This window comes from Amblyomma americanum, chromosome 2 (genome assembly GCF_052857255.1).
Source record: "Amblyomma americanum isolate KBUSLIRL-KWMA chromosome 2, ASM5285725v1, whole genome shotgun sequence".
NCBI lineage: Eukaryota > Metazoa > Arthropoda > Arachnida > Ixodida > Ixodidae > Amblyomma > Amblyomma americanum.
The window spans coordinates 32,854,364-32,877,231 of record NC_135498.1 but is presented as its reverse complement, the minus strand read 5'-3'; the positions used below and the strand labels follow the sequence as shown (position 1 = coordinate 32,877,231).

Genomic DNA, 22,868 nt, shown 5'->3' with positions numbered 1-22,868 from the left:
ATGAAGCGAAATCCTCAACTTTTTTCGGCACGTCGAGCACAATCCATTGTGCGATATGGAGGCGCCCATGGACCTGTTCGTGAAAAGGTTTATATACTAAGTTCATTCGTAGCCCGGTGGGCAGGTTGCCACCTGTTAACCGTGGCAGGTGCTCCACCTGCCACTGGGTACTGACTGACGGCGCTCGCCATTGAGTCTTGCACTGACCCCTGTAATGCTAAAGAATTATTAAAATGCACTGATCTCGAGAGTTTTTATTACGACGCCAGTCCACAACACCGCTCAGTCAACTGGCTCAGAGGGCAGTGCAGGGTTGACAAAAGGTCCGCAGATCATAGGGTCTCCACCCTAGCCGCGAGTGCAGCACACAGAATCCGAAACTATTTGGACGGTGAACAGGAGTCTCGCCTCATCCCTGAGGAGCGTGTTAGCCTAATAAGAGCAATAAGTTACATGCTATTCAGTTCAGAAACAGACCCCGTGGCCTGGAAAGTTCTGGCCAGCCGGACACCTCCCGGCTAACCTCCCTTCGGTATCAAAAAAAGTAATTGCTCCAATTTAGCACCACCTCCCTCCTCCCCAGGAATGTCGCCATGAAGTGCTATGCAACAAACATTGAAGCAATTAGTGGTCGCTACATAGCTGTCTCCCTTCTTAAAATTTGAAACATGCGTTGGGGATGTTCTCGGCCACAGGAACGATACAGGTGAGGTTAATCACAATAAGTTTTCTCTTGTTCCATAATCGTAAGCCGCAAAGCTTTACATAAAGTCTTCGCACAAATACAGATACCGGAGGATTTAATAATGTTTCTGAAACGTTGTTAGTAAAATTTAGTAAAAGTGATCTAAAGTACATGGCATGCGTAACGTGGAAATGCGCGCGTGTGATCAACCAGGTCCGTCTCTCTGACAGCGCAGGCAACACGTTCGGCGATAAAAGCAATGGCTGCCATAAGGTAGTCGCACATCAGACATCAGAAGCCACGCCCTAGAAAGTAGGTGTTTAAGGAGCATTGAGGATAACTCCATCCAATTGATGCTCTTAGTAAAATTCAACTGTGACTGTTTCTGCAACTGTTGACGTTCGCTCTGGCGCAGATGGCATCATCATAGCTTGAAGATTTTTGAATTGCAAATTGATTGTGTTTTTCTTCCACTACTTGATTCAAACTCATGCCTTTGATGCTGACGATGAAACTGCATTGAAATGAGTGATCACGGGCGGGAAAAGGTTGGCGGAGTGCTGTAGGCTCAGAGATCCGTGAAGAAAGTGAGTACGTCATCGCAGTTTGGCTGTGAAAGTGACCGGTGGCGGCAGCGCCTGTGTTTTATTTTCTCACCTTTTCTGTCGGCCAGTCTGTGAAGGAGTCTCCTTGCAAGCCACATATGCGATATATTTGCCAGCGACGACTTTTATGCGCACATAATTCGTTTTACCTGAAATCGCCGGTATGTTGGTGTGCCCGGAAATAGGCGGGGTATCACATTGGAGGAAAGGTTCGAATCAGCGCAGACCCCGAGATTGCGCTTTATAGTTACTGGACGCTTATCTCTCTCCCGCCAGTTGGTTCCAGAAAAGCTAACGACATCTTTCCATTGATATACACCACAAAATCATGTCTTTCGTGTTCATTTGCTTGGCGTTATAACGTTGTCTCGACGACACATGTGAGCATGCATTTTTGCAAAAGTGGCTTAGCAAGAAAAGGACAACTGCGCAATGGACCACGTGAACGATATTTCCAGGCATGGTACACATAAGACCAGGATGAGACAGCCATACACGCCCACAGCTTGCTGCCCCAATTCGCGTTGCTGTTTTTCATCTTACTCCGGGGATAATGCACTCCGACAAACACCAACAAGAAACGCACACCCCTGAGGAACCACAGAATGTATTATTCCCCGCAGATCTAACCCGCCAACATGCAAAATTATAACTAAGCACCCTCTTCCTGACATATTCTGGGATAGTCTAGAACCAATGAAAGTTAGTTGCCAAAATCACGAAAAGTAAATTTATTCCTGTTTTCGGACCAGCATGCGTTGGTGACTCTTGCAGCTTCTTCACATGAAATCATTACGTAAGGTTGCGCTTAATGCATTAAGCTATTCATGGTCTTCTCACGCCATCATATTCCTCTGTGTAGTACAGTTCATGTTTCACACTTGAACACTTAATAAACCATAATCGAAAAGTTCAGAAAATTCCGCCAGGCTGTATTTAAATTAAAGCCACTAAATAATCATAACTACACGCGGCTTTGTAGCCGTGTGGCTACGTTGAGGTGGGTGTTTATTGTAATTATTCACTTGCTTACTGAATCTACCTTTTCAAGCACAGCCTGTTAATGCAGTTGTAGTTCGTCGTGAAGCAGCAGCAAGTAAAAAGGAAACAAACTTTGAGACTGCCCCAGGAAGGCCGCATGTATGCTGTTTTGTTTGATGCGCGCGCGCGCGCGCGCGCGCGCGTGTGTGTGTGTGTGTGTGTGTGTGTGTGTGTGTGTGTGTGTGTGTGCGTGTGCGTGTGCGTGTGCGTGTGCGTGTGCGTGTGTGTGTGTGTGTGTGTGTGTGTGTGTGTGTGTGTGTGTGTGTGTGTGTGTGTGTGTGTGTGTGTGTGTGTGTCGCTAAACCAAAACGCTTACGGCAACGAAAGAGCCCTAGTTGCATTACATTCCGTTTGCAGAACAACGCCAGGTTTCCAGGAAAAGTTGTGCTTTAAACAAGTGAAATGCTCTTACTGCTGCTTCATAAACACATTTGTTTATGTTACACAGTTGAGGGCGTGCTGAAGCGCTCCTCGTTGAAGACAAAGTTTGTTTGTTTCTGGGCATTCCGCTTCGTCTCGGCCTGGCTAATGCGAAGGAAGCTACAGGGGCAAGACCTTGCGTACCGTATACATCGCACGCAAAGCGCAAAGGTTTACGCCCCGAAATTTCGCACTTTTTTACCCTCTATTTGGAATGCACGCCGGTAAACGCGTGCTCAACGCTTTTACAAGAGGTCTTGCTACTTTAGTTAATTTACTTTTAGTGAAGCGAGATTATGAAATAAAGACACCAATGTGTACAGAGGCGTTCTCCAGAGGCCCTTCAAGTTGATGTGCTTAGGCCTACGTAAATATTTTGCGATTGCACACAGACTACTCCAAGAAGTTTTCGTCAACTATTCGCAAGAAACTTGACACCAAGAAGATCGTGTCCGCCACAACACCCAACAGCGTGAAAGCTCTTCGCAGCGACGAACCTTGAGGCCACGGAGATACGCCGTAATCGCGGCAGAGTAGTGTTCGCCTAAAACTCGGTGTAAACAAGAGCGGCGCAATCCGACTGGAGTCTAGCTCTTTGGCCTAGTGTAACGGGGGTGTGCTGCGTCCGCCCGATAGTATATCGCAGGAAGCAGGCACACTTTAAAGACTCCAGCTCGTTAAAAGCCCCCTCGTCTCCGGTTCAACGAGCGAGTTTAGCATTTCGCTGGCGCCGCTAGATGACTCCTCAAGCCTTGGAGGAAAACAGCCGCCAGCGAGGGGGAACAAAAAAAGTAACCCAATTAGGTAATCAGTCAGCCCTTTCGGTACGGGCGCCGGCAGACATATCCAAGTATGGGCGGTCAAGGACAGTGTCAAGTCAATGCTTCAACGCCTCGCCAGCTCGCGTTGCCCCGGAGCGGTTGCCGCAATAACAGCGCAGACATAAAGAAGAAGGAATGTGTATCAACTAAATGTGAAACCTCCGGCGAAGGTCGGTGGCGGCCGCAGTCGAGAGGATGTCAAGTGGCTGAATGAAGTGGCGTCCGCAGTAATCCGAAGATAGCGCATACGGGCTGCCCGGCCTCCGCTGAGCAAAACAAATTCTCGCTCTCTCCCTCACTGGGTCCCTCCCTCTCCTTAAGTTGAGCCACGGAGCCTGCCTAGCCAGCCTTGTCGGTCAGTGCGTGCCGTCTCGAGCGCCGAGGAGCCGTCCTCTGTCAAAGGGTTTTCGCGTGACAGACAATTAGTCAAAACAATCCCAGTCATCGGCGCGGAACGAAGGGTCAGATAAACAGAGAAAAAGCTTGCGCCAGGAGGCGGGTGCAGTGTCTTGAGCGTATCCAAGAGTTCGCGGCGCCGGCGAGGTGAGGCTGCAGGGGGTTATTTTAATCGCCCCGCGTTACCCCCAAGAGCGGCATTTGTCGAGTCTGAAGTGGCCCTGTCTGTGAGGCAGCGCCCACATCGTCTTCAGTCGCCGGCAGCGTTGTTGCGCCCCGCGAGTGTTCCGGCTCCGTGGATAGCCAGCTGGCTGCAAGATATTTCTGTCCGGCAAAGAAACAAAATACCATGGCGGATCGTCACGACAAGGAAAAGATCTACAAGGTAAACTAATCGATGGGCTCGTTCTGAGCATCATTTGTTATTCTCCCTTTGCCGCCTTTTGCCCCCGACTTCATGGTATGCAGCTGGTCTATGTTAATGGTAACCCGTCTCCTTGCCGGAATGCATTCCGCTTGCCAAGTCGCTTCGCCTCTTCCTAATGACCGTATAATCTCCAGCAGCATGTGCAAGGACATGCAATAAGTATTCGAACGCAGAGAGCCGCGCTGGCGATTCATCCTTCGCTAACTCGTCAGCACAGAACCTCAGATGTATGATTTACGTTTACGATTTCATAGCAGTCAGTATAATGTAGCCGGCCCGGTCTTGTGAAATTTGGAGTTCTTTCTTTTGGGGTGCACTGTGGACACCACTGGTGTGCCATCATGGTAGTTTCGTGCTTGCGTTAATGCAGTTATCTTGTAAATCCGGTGGTAATTAACGAAAATCGATCTCAAAAACTCGCGTTATACTATATATGATAGGCTTTTCAGACTTATAGCTGAGAAGTGCGAGCACTGTTTGTAGGATTCAGATACAAATAGCTATCATAACTATTGGGGTCATTTTGTTGCAATCTTTATAGTTACTCTAGTCCTTCAAGTTTTCGCAAAATCTCTTGGGACACGGCTTACTCAAGTGGAGATATTAGGACGCATATCACGATAATCTTTTCTTCTGCCAATCACAAAGTAGCTGAGTTGAATGTGGATGTATACTCATGTAAATTCACTCAGCCCGTGTTCTGACATCAAGTGTACTCCAGAAAGACTTACGCGAGTCATGCTTTCGGCGTTGACCCTACACGGCTTTTGCAGTTTTTATTTTATTTAGTAAATGTGCGAGTGACCCTTTTACATGTTTGCTTTCCGCATCTTCGTAGTAATTAACGACCAGAACCAGGGACGTCATTACCTACTGTTTCGTAGTAGGCTGTACATGCGAGTGGAAGATTTAGAGAGGTCCAAAAGAGCAGCCCATGGACAAAGAGAATAAGTGCCGTGTACTCGAAAATCAATCTCAGGAGCACGGGTTACACTAGGATAGCAAGGCTTTCCAGACTGAGAAGTGCGAGCGCTGTCTTTAGGCTGAAGAATAAACACTTCTAAGCCTGACTTTCACACATATTAAAGATGCTGTGTTCTTTCGTTCTACAGCGAGAGCTGTTAGGCGCCCGTCCCTAGCTGTCTCGTCGCCGTCGGCGTAACCGGTTAATGTCACAGTCAACCTGGGTCGCATAAGCCTACGGGTGGCTTTGTTTAGAACAGTTGCCTGCCAGTGGAGAGGTGCATCACGTGACCACAATACCAGTGCGCCTGCAAAACATCCCCAAAACTAAACGCCTAAACAGCTATCGCTGCACCTGGCGTTACACAGCCGTAACCATCCTCTGTTTTTTTTTCTTGTTTGCATTGCCTGTTGAAGCTTCAGAGAAAACGAGCTGTAATTATTGCCCCAAGCTCTTCGCCCACAACAGCAGTTTAAGGTGTTTTCACTTATATTCTACGCTCGAATCACCTGTAATAGCGAAAACCAAATGGTTCCCTACCTGTCAGTTAGATATAGCAAAGAACGTTGCAATGCACTAATTTGCATGAAAACCGTGACTGCTAGCCGACCGTATGCGTCGTTTTTATTCTTGTCTAGGCCTCATACGGCTCAACATATGTAAAATATACTGTTTGCTTATGGTCATAAAGCATGCCGATTTTTTTTATGAATAGGGTCTTTTAGGTGAAAACAGTGCTTGCTTTATTCTGTATAGAGACAGAAAGTTTCAACAGAGCTAACCTATATAAGAGAAAATATTAGTCTATAAATAGAAATTCAAGTTATGTCTTAACGCAACCAAAGTTTCACAGTTATCTCGACGACTTTATTTTTCGTCTGAAAACAAATACAGAGCGAATTATTTCTTAAATTAAAAATTCAAGAAATGAGAGCGAATATTTTACTCGCGCCAATATGTGAGAAAGAAAATCCATTCAATAAGTTTCGACCCAATGCACGAATCATGACATTTGCGGAATATAGCACGCAGTTTCTTTTATATGAATGCTACATCCTAAGCTCTAACCATCTGTAAACCCTAACGAACAAAAGTAGCGTTTTCAATCTTCTGAAGCCCCAAAATCATTTAAAAAATATATTCGAACTCGCCAAATGCTGATACTTCATTAAAAGGCAAAATACGACGAATAGTCTTTTTTAATCAAAATTTGAACGCTAACAAAATTTGCACAAATTACGTACATGATCAACTGTTCAAGCCGCTTTGAAGTGCCACTGTGGGCAAAAAAGACAGCCCCGATACTGTCCGTATACCGCGCAGGCAAGTGCACTTCGCTGTTCAATCAGCAAAATAATATAAGAAAGGCTGGATGGTATAGTTATTTTTGTCCACAGAGAATATAGCGGCTGCGTCAACAGTTTTTACTTCTTACTCTACCACACCTCACATTATTACTCGATTAGCCTACAATCTTATATCCTTGCAAAGCAAGAATTTAAACTTTCTTTCTTTTTACAAGAACATTATTCCTTCGCCCCCCCCCCCCCTTAAGAACTGGAGCTTTGACAGTCTGCGTTCTTGTTCTCTGTCCTTATATTTAGCGCTTTCAGTATGACGTCCAATTCAATACAGCTCATTAAGACATCCGCTGATAAACCTGGCCGCTTTAGTCTCTTTTCCCCCAAATCAGTTCATTGGCGCACTATCGTATTTAGAGAAACGAATGTATAGAGCACTGAAGGCCCAAAACAAAAGCGTCTTTCACCACTCTGACAGAATCTCCGCTTCAGTCAGGCATTTGTTTCTTTATAATGGAAACTAGAGCAGTCTCTTGAATTCCCAGAAGCACGGCCGAATAAGATAGGGCAGGGCTCCAACTATAAATAGCAAGAATCCTCCCAAAATGAAAGCCTCAACAATCTGTGCAACGGAGTATCTAGCGAGCGAGTAGAGAAAGTCAGCGAGCGCTTCGCTTCTCGGAAGCCCATCCTTGTCTCCTACGTGCTCGCGCAGCATAACACGTCAGTCAACCGCTTTGTTTATAGGGGTACTTGTTCCCGCCCAGCGAACTGTCTTTCTTGAAGCAGCGACTCGGCACATACTAGGGGGGCCGTAGCAGTTCGCATCCTCTTCCCCACCGCACGGACGCGACCCGCATTTTGGACTGCAGCCAGCGGGCGAACAAAAGGAGAGGGGCGATAACCCCTTGAGTCGGTAGCTGCTTCGGCCTCTAGCTGCCTGGCGCGCAGTACGGAGCACGCGTATCGGTCTTGTCGGCGTGCCAGCACAAGGGGCGGTTCTAGCGTCGTTTCAGAGAATTACAGACACAGTCCAATATAGTCGGTCCTTTGTTCGCGTCGTCTCGAGAATGTTGCTGTCGTCTGAGTCGTTTTGAGTGTCAAGTAGATAGCGATCTGGCTCTATTTTCTTCTTGGGTTGCGCTGCTGATATGCTTGGCCGACGGAACTTGATAGGTGCATCAGAACATGCTGTGTCTGTCAAGCGATTCGATGGCCGAGTTGTGGGCAGTTCTCTCATAAATAAAGTAAATTTAAATGGCGCAAAGGAGCGAACACAGGAAGACGGAGAAATAGAAAGAGCGCCTTTTTTAGAAAGAGGCGCTCATTCAATTGCGTCGTTCAAATTTATTATGAAAAAATTTGCCAAACATCAAATACTTCTGAAGTGGTTCTCTCCTTCCCTGGAAACCTGTTTTGGTGGTCGTGGTTTCAGATAAAAGTTCTAAAATCTGCCCTGTTGCCGTGCAGCTCCTGCATTTTTGACATTAGTTTTAATTGTGAAGACTGATGAATATTGCAAGGCAACGTTATGAACATATTGACGGGAATGGTCTAATCTTCAGGTGGGTAGCAAAATCCTGAACATAATGTTTGTTCTGCGCTCGCACTCAGTAGTTAAGACTGCCATAAAAAAAAAGTGTCGCGTTTTTGACAATAAAAACAAGAAAACTACAGGCGTCTCTATGCGAGACCTGCGGTTATATAGATTGTTATTGTGCGGTCTTACTATACTCGAAAAGTTACGTTCATAATGCTTTTCCCGTTAAAAATGCGCGTGTTCAGAGTCCCTGGGTATGATAAGCGATGACCGCAGACCCGTACATTAAACGAGCTTATCGTGCTACTGGAGGACAAGAAACTCGTTTCATGAAAAGAGAACTGGTTTTTTTTTTTAAGTCACCGCTTCGAAGAGTACGAAAAACCGGTAAAAGGAGTATTATATGGAACACAATGAACAAGAGTTCCAGAAATTTTAAAATAAAACACCAACTCAACGATTATTAATAAAAAAAAAAGAAAATTAATGCCAGCGTATCGCGCCGCAAGCAACGTGCAGGGCTGCCCTCCTCCTCTAGCAAAGAAGAAATCTCACTTTCAGCTAAGATTCCCAATCCTCTAGAACAATGATTATGCTCTGACTAGGTCAGTGTTATTGAACGTTATTTTCAGTGGTCTTTGGTTAACTCAAGCAAAAGAGTTGACAAGAGAATATCAGAAAAACCTGTTACCTGTAAAACGTCGAAAGAAATCTAAAAAGAAAAAAAACTTGGATATGGTGGCAGTACAGGTGTGGTCAGAATGGGTTAGGTAGAGTTTAGTTCTTCGCAAGTCACAATTTTCAAGAAGGCAGTGTTTGAATTAAACAACTGCAAATACGTTCACGCAGTTCGGCGAGCGGTTCTCGGGCACCAAGACGAAATGCGGAGAGCCTCAGGACTACGAGGCCCTTCGTCAGAAATGCCTGAAGTGCCAGGAGCTCTTCGAGGATCCAGAGATGCCCTGCGGCAAAGAGACCGCGTGGGGCACCATGAAACCCGAATTCGAGGTCGTCTGGAAGAGGCCCTCGGTGAGACTACGAAATCACCACGTGTCGATTCCCAGGTCAAAGCTGCACATTGAACTTGAAGCATGATTAAACGCTATACCAAGAGCATGTGTATCGGGTGTTTAACCTAAGATGTTTTCCAATTTTTTTAAATATGCTTTTTATAAGAGCGCTTTTTTGCGCCTTAGCATTGTCACTGGTATAGCACATCAGAAAAAAGCTAAGACGTGCTAACGAGTAGGTTTGTTAACTAATATTGAGTAGTGAACTTTTTTACTATTGTTGTCATTCTGCAAACTTATTTACAGGCCTCTAGGCTGCCATAAGTCATATCCGAGTCAATTTTTAGAATTTCGAAAATGCAATTACCCTCGAGGCTGGGACCCAACTAATTTTGGTTATTTCGACGGGTTACGTGCACTGGATGGGTTGTTTTGCCTGCAATCGTTTCGTATGGGCATGTTTTCAGCTGCGATGGAGGTAAAATTTGTAAACGAAAAAAGAAGAAATTAAAAGGATGAACTGAAACGCTAGAAAATGCGGCCCGGCCCTATGTGTTGTTCTGATTAGTTTCCTACTGCTCTGCATTTTCGACAGTGCGAAACCATATGCGTTCATCCCTTTGCGCCGCTTGCTGATGCAGCAAAAAGATTGCAAACTCGATTATACCGCAGATTATAAAAAAAAAAGTTGGGAATTATGAACATTGATTTTAATGGCGCAAGGGCATTAAAGACATATGCAACTTACTGAAAGCAGAGTATAATTTATGGGATATTTCGGGAAGGATACCAATTAATTTCCAGAAGTCTCAAATCGCATTTAAAGTGAGGCAGAGGTGAGCACTAATAGAAAAATTAGCATGCAAACCATTTCCTTCATGGCTAACATTACTGTTAGACATATACTTATGAAAATCAACCAGTTTTCATGTTTACACGCTATATTTTTGTTCGTTTTGTTGTCTCTCTATTGAACGGTACGCACACTCTCTTGCAGGAGATATGCGACAAACCAAGGTTCCTGAAGGGAGGTTTTAGTCGCTTCGATGTCCAGCAAGGTGGCATGGGTAAGCAATTTTGCCTGTCCATCATGACCAGTTGGGTGTTATGAAGAAAGATAACACTAACTTAATACTTGGATAACTAGAGATACGAATTGTTATGAAGCCATTTTTAGGCACGTTCTACCAGATCGACATACGTCTCTGCAGCTGAAATATATGATGGGCAAGGTGTGGAGCATTGAAGAACGCTTATAGATGTACGTACTTTGCCGTAACCGCCACATCGGAACTGGCATTTTCACATGTGTGCGAACGAAACTCTTCAAGCACGATATACGGTTAGCGTAATGGCTTCCTAAATAAATTTTAAATGTCATGTAAAATTAAGACGATGTTACGCGCTCAAGCTTATTTTAGCTGCGAAAGAAAAAGCTCAAAGTTCAAAAAGAACGTTGAGTAAGTCCTTGGGGCCAATTCCAGAGTCTGGCTCAAAGCTCACTGAACAATCTCTACAAACAACCATACCAATTAATGCTATTCTTTCAATGCGTTAACCTTAGAACCTCCCTTAGCGGAAAATCGTTCGCAATTGGCGTCTGGCTTGTGAAGCTTTGGGTGAGAAGAAGCAAAGTGAAGAGAGGGAAAGTACGAGAGGAAAAAGGAAGGTCAGATAATGGAAGGAAAGTGGAGAGAAGTAGAGAGGGCAAGTGGATGGCGGGAGACAGGTGGCGAGAGTGGAACCGTGGTCGCCAAGCAGAGACAAGGGGTGGGGAGAGGTGAAGGGTTCCGGTGTAGCACCGTGGTTGCTGGATTGAGTCGGGTGTGTGGAGCGGGGGCACAGCTTGTCACGCGGTAGCTGATGGACTGGACCTCCCCACCCCTCGCTCTCACTGGGCAACACTAATGCTAACGAATACTCTACCGCATGAATCCCATAGATCATCTGTGACTTTATTTTTGTATTTTCGCCAGGCAATTGTTGGGTGGTGGCATCTATGGCAACGCTGACCTTGCACGACAAGCTGTTCAAGAGAGTGGTTCCCGAGGGTCAGAGCTTTCATAAGGACCAGTACGCCGGCATCTTCCACTTCCGGCTGTGGAAGGCCAACCGATGGATCGACATCGTCATCGACGACCGTCTTCCGTACAACAAGGACGCCGACTGTCTGGCTTTCATCTCTTCAAACTCGGAAAACGAGTTCTGGAGCGCCCTCCTGGAGAAGGCTTACGCCAAGTGAGCGATACTCAAGCCACATTGCATGTTTTTTCATCAGCCGCATGCAATGAAGAATGGAAAAAACTTACAGAGGCCCCCTAGCCAAAAGATGACAGGCGTAGCTGTATCGCCCCCCGAACCCCCTCTACTTGACTGGAAGACTTCCTTCCTTCCTTCCTTCCTTCCTTCCTTCCTTCCTTCCTTCCTTCCTTCCTTCCTTCCTTCCTTCCTTCCTTCCTTCCTTCCTTCCTTCCTTCCTTCCTTCCTTCCTTCCTTCCTTCCTTCCTTCCTTCCTTCCTTCCTTCCTTCCTTCCTTCCTTCCTTCCTTCCTTCCTTCCTTCCTTCCTTCCTTCCTTCCTTCCTTCCTTCCTTCCTTCCTTCCTTCCTTCCTTCCTTCCTTCCTTCCTTCCTTCTTACCTGTCCATCTTCCGCTTACCTGTCCATGCTTTCTTGCACCTATATGCACAAGTGCTTACACTTTCCTACGCTTGTGACTGCCTAGATGAATGACACTCCTTGTCACTGTTCGTGACAGGCTGCACGGCGGCTACGCGGCGCTCACCGGAGGCAGCGGTATCGAAGCCATGGGCACGTTCACGGGAGGCCTCACAGAGCAGCTGGTGCTGCAACGCCCGCCAAAGGACATGTTCAAGACCATTCAGAAGAGCCTGGAGAGGAACTCGCTCATCACGTGTTCCATCCTTGTAAGCACCTTCACATGCAGCCCATCTCACGTGTGAATTGCAACGCTGACGTCGGGCGCCGTGTGTGGCATACTAGCCGTATAGGAGGCCATGCCCCAGAAAGAAAATTGGTTGGGGGAGTTTTGACGCCCCATCAAGTTTACCATTCTTTACTTAGGCAAGCATAAACTGAGCAAAACAACACCGAATACGCCGAACTTCCAACTACGATCTCACTGTCTACCTCAGGCAAATAAAGACCTCCGCCACAGCCAAACAAAACGACCATACCATACGGTACTTAAAGAGCTGGAAATCTACGACATTGAGCAAATTATCACCGAAGCTGGCTGAGATATGTTGGAACCGCTGGAAACGGGCAATCTTCAACAGAATGAAGTGAGGGATGGGATATATTACAGGGGCTCTGAGTGACGATCTTGCCAATAAATCAGACACCTCGTTGAATTAGACACACGAATGATCACGTACCCAGAAGAAATGGAGATCTCAGACTTCGGTGTTGATTAAAACTTGGCTTGTTTCTTCTCCTTTTTGCTTCGATGCTAATGTCCACTTTTGACTACCGACTCCCCATTGTGCACTGGTGGAGATAATTTCACTCATCCTTTACATCCACCCCCCCCCCCCCCCCCTGGGAATATTATTATCTATCTCTCTGTTTTCAGGAAGAGGAAAAAGGTATTAAGGGACTTGTTGCTCTTCACGAATACAGTCTCACTGGCACTGCTGAGGTAAGTACCCTACCCTTCCATCCGTAGTTGCAACGAAATGGCAGATCACTGCTAAAGCTGTGTTCCTGTGCAGGTGACACTGCGCCTGTAGGTTCGGTTTGTAATCATTCATCCGGCGTTGTAGGTTTAAGGAGCGGAAGCCTAGCTTGATCGCTCGGATACTCGTCCATTTACGAGCTCAACGCCTGCGTAAACATAACGGAAATAAAAACGCAGAAAAGAAAAACTTTTGGATCACTTTCAGCTTGCTGTGGTTCGGGCAGATAGCGATCGTTTAACATCGTGTATGCAAACACTTGTGAATTATTATGGAAGCTTATCATATTGCCAGTAACCCTTGGGAATCGATAACTCCATCTCTCGAACTACAATGGAATATCAATTTTGACGACAATTGAATTTTTTCGAAGGCTGCTAACGTGGCAAACCTCAAAATTTTCGTTCACTTTTAAGGTTAAGCGCAAGAAATGCACCAAACTCTCTGCCGCATATGCGTTTACGTAGGTACAATTCCGCTCACATAAATCTTGAGCAGAAATTTCATGCATTCGCGCCTCATCTCCGAAATTTTTGTTTAGGAACTGACAGGACAGTGCTTGGGAATTAAGAGGAGAAGAAGGTGGGAGTGATTTTATTGCGAACGTAAATGAGGCACACATTAGATGCGAGCGTAGGCAGAGTTCGTAGCGTTTTGGTAACAGTGTATATCTCAAGGGATTTACATTTATCCTTACAGATTTCCGTGGATGGAAAGAATGTGCACCTCATTCGGCTCAGAAATCCGTGGGGATCCGGCGAATGGAAGGGTGCTTGGTCCGACAAGTAAGAACTCTCGAACCGCCAGTGATGTTGGCACACAATTTCGTGGTTGTGCACTCAACCAGAATGTTGCAATACCACTCAGGGTTCGTTCAGAATGAGAAATGTGTCTTTTTATGTGAAGAACCGAGGATCTCAGGAATAAAAATGAATACAGCTTGCTGAACATATAGCACCCCTTCCCGCACCATGAGCAGCTTTCCGGGAGGGGATGGATAGATGGTAGATACATAGGAGCGTCCCCTTCAAAACGGGGTAGTGGCAGTGGCCACCACCTGGGAGTTCTTTATTTTTATTCAACTGTATTATAAATTGGTCGTAAAATTCGCCATTTTCTTTAAACACGTTTTCAGTCATACACATCGAACTTTCTGTCACAGCATCGAGGCACCCTATATTTGACTAGGCGAGGAGGAGAGAGACTTAATGAAACAGGAGAAGTCTGCGTGGTCCCATGTAAAGCCTCTTGAGGGGCTTTACACATGCAGCGCCTAGCGCCATCTGTTGGCCGACGGTAGCAAGCACCGCGTAACTCAAAGGATAAATTGAAATGGGACATGACGAATATCATGCCCTACTCTTGATCGTCGCTACAGAATCTGGCCTACAAAATATTTCCTGGGCTCCCACCAACCGTTTCCGACGGCCGTAGAAAATCAAAGGGATGTATACCCTGCATTCGAAATCTTTATGCTGTTTTTCAGTGTCGAGCGCCACGCGACCAGTGGTGGCAGCCGTGCGAACTAGAAGCGTTTCTCCAGATTTCCTGGACTTCAGCTACTGGAAGTGAGGTCTCGTTGATCACGCACCGCACTTACTTACCATTAAAACGCAACTTTTTTTTTTTTTCGGAAAACTCAACACCGCCTGCGTGCGTGCTTAATATTCTGTACCGGCAGATGTCGTTTTGTTGGAGACGCTAGAAGCTCAACTAATTCGCTGCGCTTTTCGCGCCTTGTAAGTTTTGATTTTTCGAACATAAAAATCTAGTGAGCGTTAAATGGGGTAATTTTCCCATTTTGGCGCGTACATTTTGCGAACGCGCGAGCCCTGAAAGGCAAGGAAACAGCGGACAGTATAGTCAACAAGCTGCCAACAGCAATCTGACGTACGCAGCAGCGCTGAGAACCATGTGAATACAACATGGCTTTGTTTTCAACTTATTTTTTAATTTTATTTTGGACACTGCCTGGAGCAGTAGGTTTTGTTCAGGATTATGGAGTTTAACGTCCCAAAGCGACTCGGGCTATGAGGGACGCCATAGTGGAGGGCTCCGGGTAACTTCAACCTCCTGGGGTTCTCTGACGTGCACAGCACACGGACCTCTAACATTTCGCTTCCATCGAAATTCGTACGCCGCGGCCGGGATCGAACCCGCGTCTTTCGGGTCAGCAGCCGAACACCGTAACCACTGAGCACCCGAGCAGGTGCTTGGGACAGTACAAGCAAGAGAAGGCACAAGAGGTAACGGAGCAGGCGGCTTAAGAATCGATTCGGAACTGAAAGTTTTATTTCAGAAAAAAAAAATCAGGCAGTAATTCAGCGCAATAGAAAGGAGCCGAAAACATACAACCAAGAAAGACAGCATCAAAAATGGCTGCTCACGAGGCACCCACTACTCCTACCCAAATAAGTTGCAAAGTGTATCGAGCGCCTTGCCTAAAACCCAAATGCGAAAGTTAGAACACCGAACCGGTTGACTGCGACTAAATACACCAATGCACAGTGAATTCTTATCATGCATGCATTCACTCGACGACACCGGTCTATAGGACATTGAGAGAAGATGATCGTAGGAACTGATGCGCGCCTGTGCCGTCATAAGCGCCGATTGACTGTCTTTTAGCTTCCACATAGGATAGTTTTCTTTCTTTCTCTCTATCTCTCTTGATGCAACTGAACACTTCGAGGGCCCGACGATTCTGAACTAACCTGTCGGCTCGCAGGTCCAAGCAGTGGAACCAAGTGAGCGAGGAAAAGCGCAAGCAGGTTGGCCTCGTCATTAAAGAAGACGGAGAATTCTGGTGAGCTCGCAAGTTCCACCACGCCGACTAGTCCGATAGAGAGCGGTATTAAAAGAAGCCGGGGACAGTATTTTGAAAGTATTCTTATGTGATCAATTCATCTGCCTCTTAAGCGTTGGTCATCACCATCACTGATACAGCAAGGCTAGCGACCGACACTGTATGTTGATCATCAACACCCGACTGATAAGACGACGGGATGTACGAATAATTCATGAAAATAATCACCACAAATACAGACCCTGCGTAAGAACACTCGCTCTACATATACACTCAAAACAGATGGCCCCATGACAACTCCTCAAGTGTTTCGGCTTGTTTGAGCAGGGCTAAAATAGATGGGAGTGCTCAAGATCTTGAATGTGTTACTATTGCAGTATGCCAGAAGTGCAAATATATCTAACCAAACTCGTAAGACCCACTAGAAGAAGGCGCTTCCTGAAGCGTTTCCGGTCCAAATCACTGAGACAAAACAGTGATGCATGTGCAGCGTTTCTAAAAATTACTTCAGGCCACACGGTTTGTTTCTTCAGCCTTGCAGTAGAGCACTTATGCGGGCAGAACCCTTACCTTCCCCTTTTAAGAACTTTAAAGTAAACTCTGTGGGCCGAAGAATTTTGAGCAAGGCTGTACAGAAGATCCTTTCTCTACGAGTTCATGCTTGCTGACTAAACACTATACTGTCCGCTTCCAATTTACTTTTTTTGTGCGATATTTGCATGAAGGAATTTGTCCGCTCTGAAAAACGTGGCTTTCAGTATAGGTCAAATGCCTTAACCAAAATATTTCTCGTTCGTTTGTGCAATGTAGTGTGTCTTTTCGTTCCAAGTGTATTTGATCTCACTGATATTTATATAACCATAAATATATCGATGCGATATGATTAGTGTGGCTCCGTCTGCAGGATCTCGGAAGAGGATTTCATCGAGTGTTTCCAAATGGTCGACTTCTGCCACCTGGAGCCCGATTCTGCCCTTGGGGAGATCAAAGAAGGTGGCGCGAAGAAAAAGTGGGAGATGGCCAAGTTCGAAGGCTCATGGGTGCCCGGAGCAAACGCTGGTGGTTCAGATACTGACGACATGGGTACGTCCAGATAATGCACAGGACTCATCGGCAGCCTGTGAATAGCACGCGCACGTCAGGCAATGGGCGCCAATAGAGAAAGTGCTTCGAAGACTGCTGATCCCTTAATTGTATTGCATAAGAGCTGCCCGTTGGCTATTAGGGCGCCGTAGTCGAGGGCTCCGGATTAATATCAACCCCCTGGCGTTCTTTGACGTGCACTGACATCATACAACACAAAGGCGTTTTTGACTTTTACATGCCTCTAAACGCCTCCACTGCTGCCAGGATCGTTCCCCGCGTCCTTGAGCTAAGCACACGAACGACATAGCCACCAAGTCACCGTGGCGGGTAACGTGGTGATGCGGAACTATATAAGGTGACATTAGAATTCATTAGCGCTTCAGTTCTTTTCCTTGTGCGAAGGACATCTGCGGTTACGCATGCTGCCTCAATAGGAAGGAGCAGGCGTACCATAGCAAATTAACCATTGCATGTGCGGTGTAGCTGCTTGCCGCGCATGGGCATGTACTTTTCGATCAAGATTTCTCTCTAGCTTTCCTTAACAGTGGCCTACACTGAGTTCTGATGGCGGAATTAATGCATTCTCCCAAGTCTGTCGGAACTTTAGGGCCATGTACCCACTCACAGAAATACGTATGTATGCGGCAATAAGTCCCCTCTGAGCACACAAGCCAGTTAATGGTGGTTTCAAAATATATACCGAGGTGTGTATTATATATAACGCATTCTTGGCACGCTGTGCGTGAACTGGCAACAGACGCCGCGAAAGCTGAGGAAAATGAATGTGTCGCTCTTTGGTCCTGCAGAGAGGTTCGCCAGCAACCCGCAGTACATGATAACCCTCCACGAGCCGGACGACGAGGACGTGGACGGCGAGTGCACGGTCATCGTGGCGCTGCTTCAGAAGAACCGCCGCGTGTTCCAGTCCCGGGACGACATGTGGCTGAGCATCGGCTTCTATCTCTACGAGGTACTTACGAGTGCATCTGCAAGCTCTGTTCGCCTTCTCTCAGGTCTGGGCGCGGAGGAAGACTATATAGGAGTGGAAACTCCCCCGTCTGCGGCGACCAGAAAAGGTCACAAGCCCGCGGCATCACTATCATGCTGGCGGCGCCTGGCGGCCTGGAAAGAAACTACTGAAATACAACGTCACGGCGTGCCCGCTGAAGCAAACACCCGTGTCGTCTGCTTGTCGTCTGCTTTGAGCGCGCGTCGGAGCCGCCTGCCCAGGCGCTCCATTTTTTTTTTTTCTGCGGCTTCTACGAGGCGCCGCAAGGCGCCGCCACTGCATGCGCCCCCGTCGGCGCATACAATTGTGACTATCTGGTCGCCTGCGCTCGCTCGCGCTGACGGGAGTTTCACCTCCTATATAGTCTTGCTTCGTGGGTCTGGGATAAGGGAGGGTGCCAGTAGACAAGTCAAGAAGTTCAAGAGGCACAGATCAATACATCAGTTGCCTCGAGGTGAAACCTGTGCCTCAGGATGGGTTGTGTAGCTGTTCGCTTTTGTCTTTATTTTCACTAAAAGTGACAAGTAAAAGGGGGCTTCACCGGACGGCTACGATACTTGGTAATGAGTTATTAAAGCGCAGCTATCGTGGCGACTACTGTGATTGGATGACTGAGCGTTTTTAATGAAAATTCCAGCACTGAATTCATATTACTCAGACAGTGCACACAATTTCCCGTCCGTTTTTTCACTTCTTCAAGGTCATTGTGAGGGGCGATCACGAACTCTGAGAACCAGTTCGAGGCGTCCGAGGGCTCACGTAGGTGATTACGTTATGATTATAAGAACCAATGAGAAGCTTTGCATGAGTCAAGCTAGGCATGACGTCACGAATCTAGGAACCGACCAGAAGCGTTTTATGAGTCACGGGATCAACCTGTGGTCACATGATTTGCTACACCGCCAGCGCCGCTCAGCTAAACATCAAACCATTAACAGCCGCGTTGTAAAGCGGAAACTTCTTCGTATGCTCTTTCAGCAGCTCCATAATTTCATCTGAAGGGAACCAATGAGCCAATCTGACTGCCACACGAGCTGAACCGAAACCAAAAAACTGAATTCGCGAAGGTCTTAAGTTGCATGTATATAACACTTAGCGTGCAATGTTACGGAGACTACTCAACCAGTACGCCAGAAAAAAAAAAACATATCACTTTGCCTCGTGTCCCACGTACAATTCGAAGCGTCGTTGGGGGGGGGAGGGGGTTCAGTTACTGACCTTCACCTACTAAGAACCACAAGTAACTCGATCAGCTGATAAAAGTGGTTTCCCGCGGTGCCACAGCAGCGCAGCATCGAACGCAGTGCCCCAGCTCATCTCAACTGTTTTGGCATCGCAGGTGGAAGACCCGGAGAAGTGTCCGACTCCCCTGACTGGGGAGTACCTCGGGGACTACCGCGAGGTCTGCCAAAGCGAGCGGCTCAGCCAATCCCGCGAGAGCACAACCCGGTTCAGGCTGCTGCCCGGCACCTTCTGCGTCATCCCGTGCACCGAGGAGCCCGATCAGGCCGGGGACTTCCTTCTGCGTATCTACACCGAGAAGAAGTGCAGCTGCAAGTGTGTGAAGACGCGTTTCTTTTCCATTAGCGTGGCGTGCAAGGAAAAGGAAAGTTAGAAACATTGTAACGTTGCAGTGCAGCGAAGTCCGGACTGAACGACAGACTTGACTGAGTCGGGTAGGAACGCGTGAAGAGAAACTTTGGGCCTTTCGGCTCGAAAACATCTGTTGGGAAGAGTCTTGACAAAAGCGTAAACCTACAGAGATGCTGAAACGTCGTTATGGGGTCTTGTTTAAATTTCCTTTACCGAGAAGCCTCGATCAAGACATCCCATATTTAAAAAAAGCTGCTAAAGATAGTTACGAAATGTGCATTTTCTTTTTAGACACCCGGCGAGCCACAAGCGCCATGTACCTATTAAGAGACAGAAAGCGAGCACCTCTTGAGCCATTATTCAGTGAGCGTGCGTAAGCGCGGACAGCTCTGACAAAATTATGACTCATAAGCTCCTAACTTCTTTTTCCATCTTTACAGTCGCGGCTGCGGGGTGTGAGACGCTAATCAGCATAATCTTGCGTTTATCTAAATGCTTACGAACTGTGGATTGAATGCAGTATATTAAATCCTGGCAATTCCGTTTTCTTTCAGGGAGCACGATGAAGAACCAAGCGCCGAAAAACCGGCAAATGTGAGTATACTGTGCTATATGAAGTACATTTCTTGAGGAAACGACCCAGTGGCCATTTGTACAGGCATGACCTTTTCTCCGCAGCCAAATCAGGTCTAGATCTGTTTTCGTTGGTAAGCAGCGGTAAGCATCGACCACGAAGTGCTTTATGCATGCTGTATTTGAGATCCCCGGTACCCTCTATAAAAACACAGCAGAAAATTTGCTGTTGGCACAAGTTTCTATTAGTATTTTTGGCCATGAACTGGTAGTAACAGCATAATTTTTTTCGGTAACAACACATATTGCACTATTGTGCTGTCACTTTTCAAAGCTTAGAACTACAGAAATATACTACAGTGCTACAGCAAAATAGTACAATACGTTCCTTTCCGGGCACTTTCCTTTTCATTCTTCCTGACAACAACAGCAAGCAAGTACAGTACTACTGAAACGTTTATCATTACGACAAACCAATTTGGTGTACTTTGGGCACCATTGTGTCGTTTTTTTTTCGACTCGGTAAGTGTTCATTTTATTCTCTGTGTAGCTTCAGAGAAGTCACTGTGAACTAACTGCATATGCATGTTAATTACAAGACTCAAGGGTGACGTACAAAAGAGTAGCTGTAGGGTAAGGTAGCCCGCAGGCTGCGGCAAATCCTCCAATGGCACGCACTTCTGACAAGGAATGCCTGCCACCGGAGCAATTCTACACACCAATAAAATTAATTCTAAAGCAAGTCAGCCCTGTCGTTTCCTATGCATTCATAATCGCGATGCGTTGCTTAGAATATGTTGTAAATGAAAATGGTTTGAAGAACCGCCAAGTCTGCGCAATAGTTTGAACTCTTTCGCTAACTTAAAAACGACAATGCGAAGGAACAGCACGCAACAAATCCATGGGAAACTCAATACGAGTTTTGGTTGGTTGGTTGGTTGGTTTATGGGGGTTTAGCGTCCCAAAGCGACTCAGGCTATGAGAGACGCCGTAGTGAAGGGCTCCGGAAATTTCGATCAAATGGGGTTCTTCAACGTGCACTGACATCGCACAGTACACGGGCCTCTGGAATTTAGCCTCCATCGAAATTCGACCGCAGCGGCCGGGATGGAACCCGCGTCTTTCGGGCCAGCAGCCGTACGCCGTAACCACTCAGCCACCGCGGCGACCCTCAAAACGAGTTTTCTCGTCAGTATCGCTCAATACAGTTTTTGACGAAAACCGCTGCGTAGCTTAGTGTTTGTGAGAGAGAGAGCCCGAAAAATTCCCGCAGACTGATTACGGCATTTGTCCTTGTACAAATTTCACAAGATGATTTTAACAATGCCAGGCCTTACTTACCCCAAGTCAGATCGAAGAAAGGCACATTTTCAACGAGGAAAATATCAGTACCAGATATTTTAGCAGGCAAGGCTAAACTAAAATCACAGCGGCATCAAGTATATTGTTTTGATTTTTTTGCTGACTCGGTATCATCAGTTGTGCGTGCGAAGAGCGTACGATTGTACTATCTTGAACGAGCGATAAGGAATCAGCATAGTGTCCTGAATAACGCGTAGAGAAATCCAAAAAAACGCTGACGCGTTCTTTTGAACACAATGACTTCAAGGGTTGCATAGCATCAATGCAGGGTATCCGCACGAACTCTAAAAAGATACGCGAAGAGAAAAGGCATCATTCCACTTCAGCTAATGAAGTGCACGTGACGCTGAGCTTTTAAAAAAGTGCCATCGGCGGCGAAAGTGTGCGTCTTGTCGTATCGCAGCCAGCAAGAATACTAGAATCCTTAGAGGGCGGGGAGGCCAGGTCTGGTCTTGAGACGACGAGGAACGAGTGCGACGACGAAGAGTTCGAGTTGCCCCAGAGCATCCAGGATGCCTTCGAAAAGGTCGCCTCTGAGGACGGCACTATTTGCTGCAACGCACTGCAGTCATTTCTCAAGGAGCTCACCGAGAAAAGTACGTACAGCTCTGGTCACCGCAGCGCTGTGAAAAAAAAAACGGTAAAATTTGACGTGCTAAGTGGCCTCACTCGATAGCCATTGTTATGCCCACGCGAAGCTGCCAGGAACTGGAAAACACGCTGGAATGTAAGGTGCAGACCTTAAAGGATATCTTTGCTTCCTACACCGGTATAACACCAAGAACTGATGGTTTAAAGTTTCTCGTCAATTTCACTTTAGCTTCCTGACACGTACGTGTTGTTGACATAAACCAACTTAGTTATTTTATGTTAGGCACTTAAGCTGTTTGCATAGGTAATTGCTTTCTTAGTTAATACTAATTCATTCGTTAATTCGAAGGTGCGTCGGTCAGTTAATAAGGTGAATCTTATTTGCCGTTCAAGTAGCAGAGTGAGCTCATGCAGTAAGTTAAGATTGATGAAGGGACTGTCCTCGTCTTGAAATTCTCAAAATTATTTTGTGCTCGGAAGTCGGCCCACGGCTACAATACGATGCAGCGGCTGTGCTTACACTTCGAACATTGAGCTAAAGCACCCAAACGACGTAGGTTGAATTGTTTTTGTTCTTTCTAACAACGCGGTTGACTGACTTATACATAGAGCCACGATACTTTTTATTCACTTTAGATAAAATGTTCGTGTAAGCAGGATGTCTGCCCTTCATACATAGCTCAAGGTGTTACATGCAAATTGCTTTTTCTAATTGCAACATATATCAAATATATATGTTTGGGCGTAGTCGGTCTGATGATGAAGATGATTTTTGGCACTGCTCCAAAGTAAAAAGGCCTGCTTGCTCTTAAATACCTACAGTTCGCTTTTTTTTTCTTTCAAGGTCCTGCATCGCGCTTCAAGTGTGCAGTCGTGAGCAACATGATAGGGAATAAAACTGGAGCATTCATTTATTTGTTGTTCCATAGTAATGCGTGCCAAG

General features: G+C 46.4%; 1 protein-coding gene and 1 long non-coding RNA gene across 4 annotated transcripts in view; one reads left to right on the top strand and one right to left on the bottom strand.

Moving 5' to 3' along the window:
- Positions 1–22,868, bottom strand: part of LOC144120940 (uncharacterized) — a 173,891-nt gene that overhangs the window by 136,101 nt on the left and 14,922 nt on the right. The window lies entirely within an intron of this gene.
- LOC144120938 (calpain-A-like) overlaps positions 1–22,868 on the top strand; it is a 30,510-nt gene that overhangs the window by 3,031 nt on the left and 4,611 nt on the right. For 2 of the 3 annotated variants that reach the window (XM_077653760.1, XM_077653761.1), the window contains exons 2-13: positions 9,050–9,229; positions 10,208–10,277; positions 11,187–11,448; positions 11,966–12,134; positions 12,803–12,868; positions 13,605–13,690; positions 15,634–15,711; positions 16,616–16,794; positions 17,604–17,767; positions 19,146–19,363; positions 19,954–19,993; positions 21,738–21,930. In XM_077653760.1, coding sequence (XP_077509886.1) covers positions 9,050–9,229; positions 10,208–10,277; positions 11,187–11,448; positions 11,966–12,134; positions 12,803–12,868; positions 13,605–13,690; positions 15,634–15,711; positions 16,616–16,794; positions 17,604–17,767; positions 19,146–19,363; positions 19,954–19,993; positions 21,738–21,930 — 1,705 coding nt within the window. Of the gene's footprint in view, positions 1–3,538; positions 4,354–9,049; positions 9,230–10,207; positions 10,278–11,186; positions 11,449–11,965; positions 12,135–12,802; positions 12,869–13,604; positions 13,691–15,633; positions 15,712–16,615; positions 16,795–17,603; positions 17,768–19,145; positions 19,364–19,953; positions 19,994–21,737; positions 21,931–22,868 lie in introns of those variants that run through there. The other variant, XM_077653762.1, reaches the window with a different exon arrangement.